This window comes from Neodiprion fabricii, chromosome 3 (genome assembly GCF_021155785.1).
Source record: "Neodiprion fabricii isolate iyNeoFabr1 chromosome 3, iyNeoFabr1.1, whole genome shotgun sequence".
NCBI lineage: Eukaryota > Metazoa > Arthropoda > Insecta > Hymenoptera > Diprionidae > Neodiprion > Neodiprion fabricii.
The window spans coordinates 35,527,391-35,545,112 of NC_060241.1; the positions used below are offsets into that span (position 1 = coordinate 35,527,391).

A 17,722-nucleotide genomic window follows, 5' to 3' on the forward strand; every position below is an offset into this window, starting at 1 on the left:
TTTCACTCGCGTTATTCACACCCGTTCGGCCGACTCTGCGTTGATGGTCGGATTTCGATCCCGAATTTTTCCTTTCGATGAGGCTCGTTTTAAAAATTTTAAGATACGCAAAGAACAGGCTTAAATCATACACTTGATTTTCACAATTGAAAAATGAAATTTCATAATCTCGCAGCGACCGATTTTTTGCACAAACTTTAGTGACCGTTACTTATTTCATATTTTTTATCGACGGTATTGGATTCATGATTAAAAAAATCGATTAAATGGATCGTTGAATAATTTATTTAACATCACATTATTGTTTGGATTGTACCTGTACTTTTCTATCGCTAAGCTTCTCTTGTTCCTTCTTCGGCGTGGTTAAATCGATAATTCAATCAATGGATCGTAATATCGAGCTCAAGAGACGTGGGCTTCTCGTGGGCGTGGTAATATTTGGTACAGAACGCGAAACGGCGTGACATTTACAAGACACGTTTTTACTCGTCGCACATACCCATAATACATAGCGAATATTCGAAGGGAGAGAAGGATCGAACGCGCGATACGTTAAACACTGAATCATCAAATCGGCTGCAGAGATAATCATAATTAAGCAGGGCGACAGGTCGTTGCATAATTTCGGTACTTCGATCTGTGCTTGATACGAGTCGCTCTATTCACACAGAAACATGATAGTTCTTGAATATATTCTATACAATATCCGTTTGTAGAATAACGGAAAATTTGGCTCGATACCAGATGTCGAAAGCTTAATTAGCCGCATGGTAGAAAAAGATCTTTTCAAATATTCGAGCTTACATCACAATCCTCGTATAAATAAATGTGGTAAATCAGTTTTTTTTTTTTTCTTTCCCTTTGTTTCTTTTACGAATTATACGACCGTATTGAAGAAAAACTGTGTAATTCCTCTTCTTTGAAAGACGCCGATTAATTTCGCCGACTCGCAAAGGTGCACGAGGTATACGTACAACCGCTCGAATAATCCGGCGAATCGTCTCGTGACGAAAGTTAATCTTCCCGGCTCTTTTATGCCGGCATATACATGCATAAACGCGTACACACAGAAGCTGTATTTGCAATTACAGGTATGCACGCGAGTTTACCGGCCTCGCTCATATATCCGCTCGACACGATTGGCTCTGATGCTGTACAATTACAATACGGATTTTAAATTAAAAAATTTCAGACGCTAGTATACGTTATGTGTGATGTAGAAGTCGTTTTGCACTCCACGGATTTAATTCCTCTTTTTGGCGAGACGAGAACTGCAATTCATTATTTACTCGGAACACTTGATTTTGCCGAGCAAAGCGAAGCGCGAGTCGGAGCCGAAGAAGGTAATTGCTCCTTCTGAACGAGCCGCATGCAAGCGTACAATATAAGACGAGATTCTTGTTAATTTGCGGAGAATAAAAGGATACCCGAAATCAGCGTCACCAGCTGCGATGTTTGATACTGGAAAAAAATTTAAATCAAAGTGAAGAAAATAAAAATAACAAGAGACAGAGAACAATAACACAGGAATCCCAAAGGCCTCATCCTTCGGACAATTGATAGATCCTCCCGAATCTGCAGGGAGCGAAAGTTGCGCCCGCGCCAAAAACGACGATACGACCGAGTCGTATAACGAATAATTATACGGCGGTATAAGAATAATTGTTTCGTGCCGGGCGGATGAAATTATTGCTCGTCGATGTCCGAGGTATTTGCATGGATTCGAAGAGCCGGATGTTCGGGAATGATTTGCGTCTTGCGCCGAAGCGAATTACGCCTTCTGCAGCCGATGTTACGTCAATACTGCGTCAAGAACAACGGGACGGTAAAATTAATTTCGCGAAGACGCGAAGTGCGCAACAAAGTAGGTGGGTAAGTGCACGTATGTACGTACACGCAGCATCGACTCGCTCGTCCAAAGCCAGCATCTGCATCGTTTCTCCGCGGCAGATCGTGAACGCGGCTATAGACGCGCTTCACTGGGTCAGTTCGAGCGAATCATCGGAGAGGTATGCGCTAACTGCTTGGGCTGGCTCATGATGGCTGCAGCACAAGCCAAGGTACCATGAGCTTGGACCGACAAGCGGCAATACATCACTTCGTAACACGTACGAATTTCGCACCGCCTGTATCATTATCTAAAACGCCGCGAAATGGTGATTAATCTTGACCCTTTCAATCTCACCTCACAACGTGTACCTATAATATATATTATATTATATTATAATGCGTGAAAGCTACCGCTGCACGGTATACCAAATTTTACAATTCAGCCAAAACCGAAAATTGGAATTTTTTTTCGGGAAAGTTACGTCTAAAAATCTACAAGGTGACTTAAATTGTGGGAAGAATCGACGCGTGTTTCGTCGTACAGATTACAGGAATTTGTCGGGTTATACCAACGAATTCCGTCATACATTTTATCGCCTACAAGGCAATAGAAACTATGTTAATGACTGTGCAGTTACAAATTCGTCGTTGGTTACATATACATATAATTATACACTTTCACCCGGGCGTATATTTCTGTATCTATAAACTATAACCTAGGCATACATTTCTAACGCAACGACTCTCCACCTCTCGGCATCAAGTTCGAGAAATTGACTTTTAAATTAAACCAAACACCAATAGGATCCAACAACGGCATAAATTTCGTCCTGCCGAACAGTGTCCGCAATCACTCGACGCGTGGATCCAAGTGTGCGATAACTGTACGTACATATACCTACCCATAAATACATATGTACACGTATACAACCTGCGTGTGTACATAGGAACGCGTGAGCACACGTTTGTGACGTCACACCGCCGATGCAGATGGAAACGTAATGCACGAAGTTCGAGCGCGTGCGTGCCTTGGGAACTTGTGTAAGTCCCGACGCCCATAAGCACCTGCGTACACACTCCTTATTATTACGGTGGTGGGCATAAGCACCTTCCACGGCCCTTGTGCCACCTCCTCTGTGTACCCGCAATTCACACAAACTTGACCTTGCCAGGTTACCGATGACACTGCAACGGTGCACTCGGCCGCAGGATAGAAGAACCGCCCTGCAAGGATAACACCTGATCCTTGCAGTAGCGGCGAACCGACTGATACTTGAATACGTTCGCGATAGGGATATTTCACAGTCCGGATTAGAAATAAAAAAAAAAAAAAAATAAAAAAATAAAAATTAAATCACGAAGCATCGGTATTTTTCCAGCTCTTCGCGTTCGTTGGTGCAAATCCGTAGTGTGAGCAGAATTGTAATTAAAAATCATAGCTGCACGCGCTTTTAATCCTATGAAATATTTCTTTTGGGAATTTTATTGGAATTGAACGTATAGGCGCGAAGCTGTTGGGGAATATTGAAAAATATACGTACACGCTATATAAGATGTATCTGTTGAGAAGAATTATTGTGGGATTCTTGATTTGAAAGATGTGCATACTTTAAACCCGGGATTATATTATCACGCGGTGCAATAATTTAGCGTGACATAAGAAACGTTTGACGTTTTAACGATTTAATAACGTGTGTATAATTCAAGTGTAGACGACGAGATATCGAAGAGATTTTAATGCGAACAAGAATGAATGTGTATATATTTAATAACGTGTATATAATTCAAGTATGGAGGACTATCTCGAAGAGATTTTAATGCGAATTGGAATATATGCGTACGTGCAACGTATTATGCATAAAAATGGGAAAAAAAAATAAATAGTAAAGTTCAGAGAGAAAAAACTAACTTAAAGAAAAAAAAAAAAAAATATGTATATAAAGAATCGAGAGAACCTGTTAACCGACGTTAGAACATGTGTGTAAATGAAATGGAAATAAATATAAAATAAAGAAGCGCGATGCCGGCGGATAGTAAACACGTTGCCGTAACGCCCGAAGGTGCTCTGCAGCAGCAGCAGCAGCAGCAGCAGCAGTGAGTCAAACCCCGAGGGTTACTGGGAAACCCTCTGTGTGCCGAGAGAGACGGAGGCGAAAAGATATCGAGTAGAGGGAGAGAACGAGGCGGAGGTAAGAAGAAGGATGTAAAACAAAGAAAAAGGAAAAAAACAAACATACAGAAAGAAAGGAGGAAATAAAAAAGGGAAAGAGAGAGAGAAAAGAAAAAGACAGAGACGGAGACTCGCGCGCTGCAAGATCAGCTAGCCCAAGGCGAGATGTGTCTCCTCCTCATCTTCTCAAAGCCGCTGCTGAAAGGGAAGGTTCGAAACGGGTTTCCAATATTCTAAGAAGCTTAGAAACAACGATTCAAAAGTCATTGCCACCGCGCGAACGAGTTATCATCGTCGTCATCCTCCTTCCGTGGTCCCATTAAACTGACGTGTATGTACACGTATATACGTACACAGATGTATAACGTATATGTACGTATAGCACACCTGACCATCCGCATCCAGCATTGAGAGAATCGGAAGGTCTCGTTTCGAATTTTCATCCTCGCGATACCCCGGAGGCGAAGAGGATCTTCCGCGTCGTAAAGAGCATGGCAGCGGCAGCTGCGTTCAAGATAATATATAAGCATGATCGTATAAAATACATAAAAAAAAAATAAAAAAAAAAAAAAAAACAAGAATGTCAATGCCCTGCGATAAAAATACCTGAGAGATTTCGTATGAAGATGACGACGCCGTGCGACAGCTCTGCGCGAACATCATCGGCGTAAGGTATACCATACATAGATATATATATATACATACGTACGGTACGCGTACACGATAATACGAGGAGGATATCGCGTGGGAGAAAATACCTGTTTTTTCATCGTTTTCTTCCTATTTTACAACAGGCCGGTAACTCGAAACTGTACATACGTATACACACGTAGGTAGAAACAGAATGCGCCTGTTTACACGAGCGTGGTAACAGGCTTCTTCGAGGTGTGCGCAAGTTCGAAATTACGTAACTTACGTATCCGAGGCCCGCGAACAACCCGCGAATCAGGTTCTTCGCTGGATAATCAAAAATCATCGTCGAGCTTCCCGCGGACTGGAGGAAGGATAAATGCGGATACGGATCGAAATTTCGGTTCTCAATTTTGTACAGGTATAAGAGACTCGTTGGTCTGGGACTTACGTCATCGGCCTCGGTCTGCAATTCGTCCTCGGTATTGTCGCCCAAAACGAAACCGACGTCGTTGTTGTTGCTGGTCAGGGACGGCAGCTTCCGTGGACTGAGTTCATCCCCGTCGGTGTCCCGCTTCCGTTTTACGTCCCGGGTGTCGTTCAGCCTCGACTCGTGCTCCTCGAGCATGTCGGTGGTGACCATCAGCTCCGACCCGACGCTCGTCGGCGAGGCGACCTCCTCGAGAGAAGAAGCCGTCGTCCCGTTGTCGGCCTCGCCGCCCTCCAGGCTCGACATCCCGAGCCGAAGATTTCCCCGCGGGATTCGAATTTTGCCGGTGTTTCCCGATTTCGGTAGAAGAGGCCCGTTTTTCCCCCCTGGACACTCTGTGTCCGGATGCTCGACGGAGCGACGATCTTACCTTGCGCCGCTCTCGCGATATCGATCGGCCGGTATTTCAGCAAACATGATCACAATCGGCGAATAGAGAGACGATATCTCATCAGCTCCGTGGAGGTTCGAACGAAAACCGGTAATTAGACGCCTCGTACGGACGCCTTTGAAAGGTCATATTTATTTTTACACCGTGTACAAGGATAAGAAGAACCACGTACACGGAGTAAGATTCTTTCCTCCGGGCTCTCCCTCCCTTCTTCCGGCGTCGATCGCTCCCCTCCCCCACCCCCCACCCCCCCCTTCCTTGCCGCTGGGACCAGCCTAGACTCCGCGATTAAAAGAATCCTGATTGTAAGTGCGTGTAGCGGGCAGCCGGCATGGACGACAGTGTGACCGATATCGATGCCGAGCAAACCTGTCTAATCAGTCACGTGTCTACCTGGTGCAGGGGTATATGTATATCGAGGGATATCGGCTACCGTGTGTTCTCCGCGACGGTGCAGCAGATCTGGACCGATTTCACTGCGCCGGTGCCTGAATAGTCTCCGTTGAATATCTCGACGTCATTTTCATGCATCGTACGTGTCGTTTATTATTATTACCGTACGTATTAATAACCACTGTTCACTCTTCTCGTTTTTTGATAGTTTTTTGTTATTCTCTCTTTATGCGGATAACGTGCTTTTGACACCGGCTTACCGATCTTCGAAACAACGAGAACGCGACGGAGTATCGCGGTTCACAGAAAACACACCAGGAGTAACTTGAAAATTGTCGGCACTTCAAACCGAACGCGAGGTCATCCCGAATTAAGGTACGATCGGAGTTGAAGTTTGAAAGTGATCGGTAGACAGGCGACGGCGATCGTGTCACGATTGTTTGAAAAATCCGTCAATCGTACCGATCGCGATGTTCTATCGTTACAGGCCGAATCAATTTTCACGTTACAGTTTCAAATCGTAAAACGTACCTGAATCCTCGTTACCTTCGTCCATCGCATCGCGGTTGCACGGCCGATAATCCAATGACACATAAATCATCCGTCGACATCGGAATCAATGCTCAGGATTCACACAACAAGAACATCACCTGCTGTACATAGTCCGCAACAGAGACCGACGAATTTCGTTGAGATTGGCGATGAATTTTCGCTAAATCTGACGTCCAGTCACTTTTTGATTCCAGTAATCCGGAAACCATGAGTTGTGCAAAAAAATGGTCCACCGCAAGGCGGCACCGACTGTCAATCCGTAAGCGCGAGACGCGGCGATCAGGTTGAAAACAACACGAAACTGGGGGTGGGCGACTTCCGGGTGCCGGCGGCGCTCGACGAGCACGTGGCGCGATAGGGGGGGTTTCGGAAAACTCCCGGGAAATCCCCCGGGGGGTCGGCGCACGCGTCTTGGCGAGAGACTCGACGTTGCCGATGGCGATGACGATGGCGGCGGTTCTCAGGCGGTGGGTGCGACGGTGACGGTGACGGTCGTCAGGACACGTTCGTGGCGCGGGCGCCCTCGAGAATATGGCTAGAGGCTAAAAGACGCGAAGAAACAAGTGGCGCCGCCCGCGGCAGGAGGGGGGAGCCGATCGGCCGAGGAGCAAGTGGTGGACCTCCCCCCGCGGCACCTGCCGATCCCCCTCTCTCCTCTTTCCCTTCCTCTTCGAATCCCTCCCGACGCCCGCTCTTCCTCTGGACCACGGCTCGAACATCATCACCTGGACGTCGTCTCCTCTCCTCTCCTCTCCTCTCCTCTCTTCTCCTCTCCGCTCCTCTCCTCTCCTCTCCTCTCATCTCCTCTGCCGCCCCGATTCTCCCGTTTCCTCCTCGTCTCTCGCCCGTCGATTCCATACGCCCCGTCTTTTTCCTCTCTTCTTGGAGAACATGTCTTTCTCGTTCTGGCTCACGCCGAGTTCTTATAACCAGAGAACGTGTGGTTCACCTACACGAGCGTCTCTCTCTCTCTCTCTCTCTCTCTCTCTCGTTGTCGCTGCACGTACAAGCTTCGGTTCTTGGTCATGACGTACACCTGGATTCGTGTGTGTGTGCGCGAGCGCTTGTGCGTGCTCAGGTACCGCCGTGCGGGTTCCCTACCTTGGTGTTTGACTAGACAGCGCCTTGCCGTCTTCTGTCTCATTCTAATTGCCTTTGCTCGGTATCGCGTGTGTCTCTTGTAAGTGTGTATATACGCATATGCACAGCCTTCGGAGATCACGGTACGTATATACGATTGACTTTATCCATTAATTCACCGTCCTTTTCAGGCTAAGCCTTATACACGGCTTGCGTACACACCTACACAAGCTTGACGACAGACAGATGTTATTTCTTCTATACCTTTACAGATCCACGGAGCGAACACAATTTCCAATCATTACCATTCTATGCTCAACGTCATTCGCGTATCCCGTCAATGTATCTGATATCGACGATGATGCCCCGGTCGTTATAACTTCGCTTATCTCAAACAAGACGCGTTGCTTCATCTCCTCTATAACCAATCGTCCGCAATTCCACTCTCGTGGATCAATTCACAATCAAAAACTCAATCTTCGGTTTCTGACGTTTCTCTTGTTTTTTTCTTTGCCATACTCCCCGACGCACCTCGAACTAAGTGCAGAATGTTTTACAACCGAAGGTACGTCATCGGTCTCGTACGCTCGAGTTTAGGCAAGTTCGCCACCTCTGTAACGCATGAAACGACCAGATAATCAAACTCTTGGAAGCTCCATCGGGTACAAGGTACACCGGAGTGAAATGGACTCGGTCGAAATTGTTCCGCGTAAAAAGTACGAGACCATTAAAACCCCGAGTGTAGCGAGGTATAGGTGAACGCCTTGCATTCCATAAAAGCCAACGGCGTAAGAATTGTTCACCCGAGTCCGCGAGGGCCGTTAAATAACGCGGCACTTTGCCATTATCGAGCAAAGTTTCATCCTCCGAAGTGAAGCCTGCTCGTTTGGAAAAGGAGTAGAGCACCGCGTTACGAACTCTGTTTACTCCTATTAAGCGATGCAAATGACCATTGTTGAAGCGAGCGAGCTTATATTTTCAATTAGGAGGTAGGAAGCTACCGTGTACCATCTTGCAATGCGTAAACCCTACACGCACCGGCTTAACTGTTCCCCGGACTCCCTAATATGGGTCGGGTGTTGTTATATGGGTCTCGGAAGCTGGAGCTGGTTTATCATACGCTGCCAACCGCGTGGTTCGAATCAAGGACGGCAAAGCGATCGCCTCGTAAATAAGAAGATGAAGAGGAAGGGTCCTCCAAACCTCCAAGTTCAAGTATAACTGCGTTCGCGGCGAGCTGGAGACAAACATTGGAGGAACGGCGTGGACGGCTTACGATATCTCAGGCAGCTTAATCAATTCAACACCATTCTGTTAACGCGTGAAGTTTCATCCGAATGAGGAGAATTTTCATTGAACCGTCCAACGAACGCGCAACCTTATCTCGTTAGGATCTCTCAGACACGGCACGGCGAGATCGTGGAGCCGAGTGAGAGTAGTCTCGAGCCGAGTATCTTATACCCGTGTTCAAGGGACCAGTCGATAACCGCGTGCCGTTTATAAGAGTTAACAAATTATTCTAAGCTGTAAGAGAGGATAAATCTCGAAGAGGCAAATGCGAGATGCAAATTGGCTCTCCATATTCCGATCGGATTCACTTACTCGGCATCGCCGTTCAGCGATGGGCACTCCGGCAGCGAGGAACTCGACGTGGACGTGAAGGACAAACGGTCCCGAGGACTCGGATAGTGGTCAATAATCCTGAGCAGGAACGGCGATCGAACGAGCATTCGTCTAGCGTGGAATTAGCTGTCATGCTGTTACATTCCTACATTCGTTAACCCAAATACGACCAGTTACGAGCAGAGCTACAACGACTCCGTGGCTACAGCCTGAGCCGAGCGCTTGCACCGAGCAGAGCTTGTTAAGAAAGAATGCGATTCGCGCGTAAAAAGAAAACAGCGCGATATACTCACCTGGAAAAGAAATGTCTCGTGCGCTTGGTTTATTATGTTCCGTTGTACGGGCAGGTACGCTCTGACGTTTCGAATTCGGAACAAATCTCCCGAGAGGGTGAGGAGGCTTATCCTCGTTTCCTTCGTTCTCCTATGCTGAGAAATTTCACTCCCGTAGGATGTAATTTGATAGAAACCGGACCCCGACGCCTTCCAGAGCTATTAATAAACAGTGGCCAGTGTGAATTTGAACAGTAGTGATCATCTAGAGAGACTCTTGATCCACACTAGGGCAAGATAATACCGGACCTTGAGCCTCGTGGAAGCCCGAGGCTTTCACCGAAGCCGAATCCCTACGGCATACCGTAGACTTTTCTCTCGTTCTCCTTTCTTCTTTTTCTTTTTTTTTTTTTTCTCCACTCTATTTCATTTTACACTTCTTTTTGTTTCCTCCCTCCCGTGCTCTGATCACCATTGCAGGGCACACCTGCCCTGGTGGATATGGTGTTTTGATCCGAAACTTCACGAGGAAGGAATCGGTGAGATTAACGCACTCCACACGATCCGTGGGTGTGCTAGGCTGCTGCGAACGAACGAAAGTATAAGCAGACACGTGAGATTCGACGCTTTGAGAGTGTTCCAAGGAGGCGCGAAGAGGCGCAGCAGCCTCGACCAGTCGGTCCACGGGAGGTGGATAAAAAGCATTTATCTTCAGGGGACAAGAGGAAGAAGAACGGTTTGAAGAGGAAAAGAAAAAAAAAAAAAAACATAAAAAGAAAGTATAACACGGAGTAATAAAAAGAGAAAATAAGAGCGAAGAACCGCGGGACGACGGTGGCATGGTCCATTTTTGAGATTAACGGCCCTTTGATAATGCTCGGTTTACAGGGAGCAAAACGCCGCTTTGACACTCCCTGGAGAAATCTTTTGGCATATTTTCACATCTATTCTGGGGAGGCGGGCTGCCGGATGCAGATAGCGCCTCCTCACCGCTATTGAATATATGGGCACAAACCAGCCCCACAATATCCCTGATGGCCCGGGCCATCTAGTCTAGGAATATAGGAATACCGAGGAATACGCGGGAATATTGTTAAGGCTCGGGACGCGATGCGAACCGATAACGTATGCGGCGTCGGAACCTTAGTATACCTCATACTACTGCAGTTTGCGAGAAATGCACGCGATTCGCGTTCGTACCTATAATACGCGCGTCTCGTACGCCGGCCCTGGTCATTTAAACCTCGGAATGCGGTTGACGTTAGTCAGATGTGATTATCAGGATACTAATGGACGGTGTCGAATGACGTCGGAAGATGACACTGCACAACAGGCGTTAATTAAAATTAGTATTCATTGAATGTATTTTTGGCCGATTCCGACCTATTATCGCGACGACCGGGCTATAAAACCATTCGTCAAGATGAATTCTTGATCATCGATTCGCAACGGCAAAAACGCTTGGGCAATAGCTGGTAATAATTATTTCGAAATATATTCATACTTCGTTTTTCGTCTTGACCGCGAAATACCGGTTCGCTTTATTTCACGAGTGAATAAAATTACCGAGATTGGATCTGTCGGACGATCACCGATCGCGAGTTCAATTTTTCATTTCAATGCAGACGTCAGATACGTACAAAATCGGAAAAAATGCGCCTTTGTCAACGTTCGTTATCCGTAGGTTGATCGTGAATTTGGGGGACGGGACGGAAAGCGGGGGGGATTTCGTCTTGACGGTAATTCCCGTCAAGAGTCGGCCGGCGTAGAACGGCAGCGGAGCGAAAACGTGAAACATTAGCGTTTTAACAGGCAATTAAGTGTTCCGGTCACGTGGGCAAGCCTCCGACCATTAGCCTTCGATTTTTCTAAGCGATCCGACCAATGAACGCGAGGCGTGGGTGTGGTCTCGTCCAAGTTTGTTATTACTCGAGTCGGATTGCGGTGTACGGTTGATTATACAGCCATGCGCCGTCGACGACAGGCGGCGAAAGACGATCAGGGCACCAGCTTTGCTGCGATATCGAATGCAAAATCGATCGGAGGATGTGACGGAGTAATTTGCAGAGCGCGTCGGTTTGTCGTCCAAGCTTTGCTTCGTAGATTTCGTTGAAACCGTACACCAATCCTACCTATTACGCGTTGCGGCGTTACGTAATCCGCGAAAATTAACGACCTTAGAAGCGTATGACCACGTCAGTTGGTTAGAGGATTTAGATGAATGCGGGAACTCTGACTTATGTGGCATGTGTCTCTGTTCTCCGACCTGTTGTCTGGAGGAAAGAACGGCGCGGGTTCGCGATTCCTTTGAATTCAAACCACCGCCGACCGTTCACGTATACTTCTAATAAACGTCAATCAACAAGAATTCGCAACGGTGAACCGTAAATTAATTCTTTGGCGAACGTTAGCTGGACCTAAGGTCGTAACATAAAGTGCTGGATAACTATACACGCTTGTATTCATTCGAGTAAGGTCCGTGTGTTCAAACTGCCTTCTATTCCGGAGGAGGAAATCTTTCACACGCCCAACGGGAGGCATTTTATCTATTCAACGGATGGACTGGCTTCAATGGATGTATGTATGCACACACGGTTTTCCCCATACAATTGCACACGCGTGTTAAAATCCTTATCCATACTCCCGTGCGGCGCAACGGGTCAACATTTTGAATACAAACATACGAACATACTCGCTCGTATTATTTGTTGGGACATTTGCCTAAACCGGGTTCAGAGAACTTCATCTTCTCAAACCTTCATTTCGAGAATCAAACTGACCCGAAGAACCGGAAACCTTTACATCTTGCTTCGGGCGTATACTCTGTTGATTGATGCTGAGTACCTAGCATAAATATTTTTCAAGCATTGTAGTTACTAAGTATATTGTGACATCAAAGTCACATTGTTACGCCTTAAATTACAGTTTTCGAAATTGCAGGAACGAAATCTATGTCTTCGATATGTGTTTCGAAATTTTAAAAAGAGCTACATCATGTTTCAACGATTTACGAGTATACAGGCAGCTCGTAAATACAAAGGGTAAGAAATACCTATTCTTGAAAACAATTATGACGCAAGTGTGCAAAGTTACTGTAATTTTCACGAAACCAGCTTCTGTTCCGTCGACTCTCAAATCTCACATTTATTTCCGATGCCTGAGAGAGAAAAAAAAAGATGTTACTCCTTAGTTAACCTGTCAGGGTATTTGTGGATTCTTTGATGATCATTTCATTGGCGAGGACCAAACGGGTATTTGTTAAATTATCGAAGCACCTACTGTCAAAACCTTTTGATGGCCCAACATGTAAAGCGTTTTTTTAACGAACAAATAATTTCAAGCGCTCATACCGGTCATACCGTGAAAAGAAGCCAGCGATGATTTAAAAAGCGATTGAATGCGGCAGCGCAATGCTGAGATGACGAAAAAAATTAGACATCTGTACAGTAAATGACAGTTTAACGAGTTTGAAGAACAAAGCGTACTTTCCCCGCATTCGAGTTTCTGAGTATCTTATTCATAGATTCCACGATTCTAATGGACGTGAATTGTCCGACTCCTGCACCGATCACCCGGCACAAAAACGAAGATACACGGACGAAGTGTGTACAAACAGTATAAAACGCCGCAGCGTATTGGTGTTAAGTTTACGCAAACACCTACGTGACGTTGTGCTACTTTTACACGCGTGTCAAGTGAGATTTCAATAATTCTCAAGCGTCGCGGCACGGGCACCGAAAATATATCTACCCACGCGGGTACAAGTGCTCGTCAAACTTGAAGGGTGAGTGGAGAAGTACGCGTTACACTGTCTGCCTGCTGCCTGCCGGGGTCAAACGCGTATAGCGTTCAACACGTGGATAGACGGCGATGGGACCTGACGTCAGACACGTCAATTACCCGGGTTGCAATTATTCGGATAGAATCAAAGCTCGGCGAGAAGGATCGGTTCGTTCTCACCTGCCACCTCGATCCTCTGCCTTTCACCCCGTCGTCGTCCTTCCATTCTCTCGAACTTGGCGACACGCAGCCACGAAATTTAGGACTCGGCCATTAAGGCTCGCCAAGAGCTGCGGTCGACCCTCTATGGCTCACGAATACCGAATTTAAGACGATAGTGCGGTTTCGGGTTTCCCTTCATCGACGCACGATCGAAATTCAACGTACGCAAATAACGATCTCCCCAATCGTCACGCCTCCTCGACTTTCTTCCTGTACGTAGGTATTCGCCTTTCGATGCGTTCCTTGAGCCGGGTGGATATATCGTTTCAAAGTATTGTTTGCTGTTGGTTCGATTGAAACCGTTGTCACCGATCCACGCGGACTGCGGCGTACCGTGCGACGCTGTGTTATTCGATATATCCGGTTCCTTATTTTCACCAAATTTCATTTTTCTCGACAAATCATTCAGCTTATAAATTTTCACTGAACAATATAGAGAAACAAGTGGTTCTCAAAAATTGCTTCCAGTAGCCGAGGTTTTCCGAATCTCAATTTCCGGTCCAGGGGCTTTGCAAATGAGGCTGGAATTTCAGCATCCGACCCGACGCGTGCGATCGAACGATTCGCGGATGCGATATTACGCGCAATGTCGAGAGTAATGCGCGACGATGCGTAAATAGAGGCGGGCGAAGAAATAAACTAGGATGCAGCGCGAGTTTCGCCATGCTCCAATTCGCTTTGACATCGAAAGTGAATAGTTTGAGGTAACACAAGTCACCTGCCTTGCACAACTCGCTCGATATTACACCGCGAAGTCTGCTGCCTACGTGAACGCATGTGGTGTTTACACCTGTAGCAAGTCACGCACACACTTCCAACTGTCGGATGTATGTACGTGCAGCCGAGGTATAACCACCGCGGTGGACGACGCTTAAACTTGTAACGCAAACAACGAGAACGACAACGACGACGGCGAAAACACTTTCATTTTTATTACGGCAACCTTCATCATTTTATTCTAGGATATAATCACCTCAAGCTTGTAACGCGGTCTCATGCAACGCGCGAATAATTGCCAAATTTTGCCCGCGTGATTACACTGCGAAACCTTTTCACTCGTGACATTTGAGAAGTGTCGTGAATCTAACGCTTTGACCTATCGACACAGTTTTCGCTCCCAAAGTCTTTGCAAATCCTTCAATTTCACGAACTCGTAATTGAATATCGGTTCGAAGTTCACCTGTTGGGACAAAAAGTCTGAGCGAAAAGTTCCCCTCGATTTTTTCCTGCTTACACAAAATCGATAACAATTGAAGACCATTGATCGTTTTTATTACTCGTTATCATTTTTTCCAATAAAATACGATTTCGGTATTACGCATCGAGGCTTTGGGTCAAGGTTGCGTTGCGCCAAAGGTGGATGCGAGTCTTGGAAAAATACTTGCAACCTCAGTTTTTTTTTTTCTTTGTTTTTATTTTATATCGGATGACGAATTCGGTAAGAATTACGGTCATATGCATGCCGTGACATTGCGGGTAAAGAATTTTCTCGCAATTACATATACATTATTTTTCTATCATTCTTTTGAAATCCCGAAGAATTCATTTGCCTGCGAGCGCAGCGCCGTGAATATGTTCAAGATCCGAGTCTAATCACCATCTATGGAAAATCGATACGCGTTCAATAAATTCCTGGTATACTGCTATAGATAATATAGGTATATAGGTGAACACGCGAATCGAACACCGTGAATAAATAATTCTTTCGCCGGCTTGTAAAGTAAGACGCGGTGAATAGTTTAAATAGGACAGAGCAATTATGTACCGCGCACCGTGAAATCGGAAATCTTAATTGCTTACACATCGATTAAGACGTTTCGGCCTGTGTACGGTGGGTAATTAATTGCCCGATATATCGGTAGGCACGAATTTTGATCGAAACGACCGGATGCCAAGACCTACGACACGGCAGGCAGAGCTGCAGACTGAATCTGTGTCAGTCGCATAAACACACACTCGGTCATTTTTTACCTGCAGACGGTGCAAAGCGTTCTTCAAATCAAGTTATCGAATGCGATTTGTTTGGGCGGAAAAACTTTGACATTGCAATTGAAATTTAAAATCACAAGATCCTGAATGGTTTTAGCTCTTTTTACCGATCGCTTATATACGGACGTGATACAATATGCTTCCAACATAAATTACGTGAAAAACGTAAAGTACGGTTTTAGGGTTAAATATATTCAATCCGAATGGACCGAAGAAAGTGCCAGACTTTGTTTCGACTGCCGTGAAAACAAATTGTATTCTGAAAATCGAAATTAAAAATCCTTCAAAGGTCGCGGTGAGAAATATTGAAATTCGGTTCCTTAAAATCTAGGAGAAGGATTCAACAAAAATAATACTAATATTGAGTAGAAAAAAAAAAAGTCAATTGAAAAACAGCGCCGCTTCTCTTACAATTATTTGCGCACTGATCCGAATTTCTTTTACACGCGTTCGGACAGCCATTTCAGCGTCGTACATTGTTTTTCCTTCTCATGAATTAAATGAAAAAAACGAGAGAGACAAATTGTTGAAATTCAGGAAGGACTGAATGAAAATTCGTCATTTCGACAGAGGAATTTCGGATTCTTCCTCTCGCTCGCGACGCCTCCTTCTCGCTCCCTCGGCGTACGTTTGGTCCAGGTACCAGCATCAGGTCAACGCCCCAGTGACCAGCGCACCGTCGGTCCATTCGTCGGTCGGTGTGCCCGAGTCGGTTGGTTCCCCGCGCGTGTGATCACGGGACTTATTCAGCCTACACGCGTGTCGCCGCTTAGGGCATTCGGTCATCTCGCACGACTCTCACAGACTCGGAACCAGGTGGGTAAGCGAATGCGTGTGGATGGTCCCGGCGACCATTACGAATAACCAAAAATTCTATGCTCGAGTCAGCTGAGAGCCGGGGGCCGCGGGGCCTGCGTGGTGCTTGAATTCGGGGTCCGCTGCTGGGACTCACGGAGAGAAGCGGGAGTGTTGGTGAACAGGTGGATGCTGCGCGTGGTGCCTCCAATTCTCTCGACGACCGATACGCCAAAGAAGTACGAGAGATTCTATAAGGCGAGGTATTACTCAAATTCGTGATCCGATACTCGCCGTCCGAGATAGCTGCCTCGCCATAAACCATCGGTTGCACAGGCCTCTTGTATACGTTCCGGGTTCTCGGTACACAAATCAGTTCTCCTCCTTTCCCTTGGGCCTCGATAACTTTTTCTAATTGACTAATGATTCGTCGGAAGAATGAAACCTAGGAGACGAGGAGGGACTCGCTTCGTTCCGGGTCCGTTTTACCGACCAATTCCACACAGTGAAGAAGCAACTTTGAGGTAATCGAAACTGGGATTGAATCGAGAATCGGAAATCTTCTTTTAATATCTTGACAAGACTTAAAAAATCACTCTTATCCGCACGCGCGTGTATCGTACAGTGCACCGGTATAAAGTATAGCTAAGAATAGCACGTACGTGTATGAAACGTTTGGTAACAGGGTTCGCGTGTGCAAAATGACTGGCAAAAAGAGATCGCGAAATAATTGATCCTTTCTCATTTTCTCCAACTTATTTTGCACGTATTATTATTGTTCTCTTTTTTTTTTTCCTTATTTCTTTTTTCTTTCTTTTCGCAATCAACGATACAGGTGTGTTTCTTTTTTCTAATATATCTCCTTCTTGTTCCAATTACAAGTTCCTTTGTCGATGCTGCGTGGAGTCGCGGACTGTTATGATTGAAAACGACGATACTTTTTGCCTCCGCAAGTTTGAATGTAGGTACGCGTACGTATAGCTAAATGTAAGAAAAAAGAAACGATCAGAGCGCGCGTGTGATTGTACGATGGGTGAGCATGAGAATTAGCGATTCCCGTTAGCGGAAGGCACATCAGCGGTAATACACCACCGGGCGAAGAGGCGGCGCGCAATTTGTGTTAGAATTTTTCCCAAGAGCGAGAAGCGTAAGTGCGAGTAGGTAGGTAAAGTCGGTATGGATGCGCGAGGAGATACCGCAGGATATTTTATTTACACAATTATTATACGCGCGTATACACGCACATGCAGCCCGGTCTTATAATACTTTTCGAGAAGGCAGAATCGTAAAAAAATAATTCCCGGGCTGTTAGAGGTCGTAAATTGCGGCTATACGCGAGCCTCTCGCCGAGACGAGAGGGTACGTGTAACATATAATGATAAAATTAAAAGGAGAAAAACCGCGCGGCGTCGTTTCATTCCGCACGATCGCTCGGGCCCCATTACCGATTTTCCATTTTTCCCCCCCTTCCCCACATTTGTTCCTCTCCCCGATTCCCCGATCTT

General features: G+C 46.1%; 1 protein-coding gene across 4 annotated transcripts in view; it reads right to left on the reverse strand.

The window, feature by feature from the left end:
* LOC124177455 (transcription factor AP-2-epsilon) overlaps nucleotides 1-17,722 on the reverse strand; it is a 205,486-nt gene that overhangs the window by 82,346 nt on the left and 105,418 nt on the right. For 2 of the 4 annotated variants that reach the window (XM_046559822.1, XM_046559821.1), the window contains exon 1: nucleotides 5,082-5,724. The exons of the other annotated variants lie outside the window; for them this stretch is intronic. In XM_046559822.1, coding sequence (XP_046415778.1) covers nucleotides 5,082-5,366 — 285 coding nt within the window. In that variant the 5' untranslated portion in view covers nucleotides 5,367-5,724. Of the gene's footprint in view, nucleotides 1-5,081; nucleotides 5,725-17,722 lie in introns of those variants that run through there. 4 annotated transcript variants of the gene reach the window in all.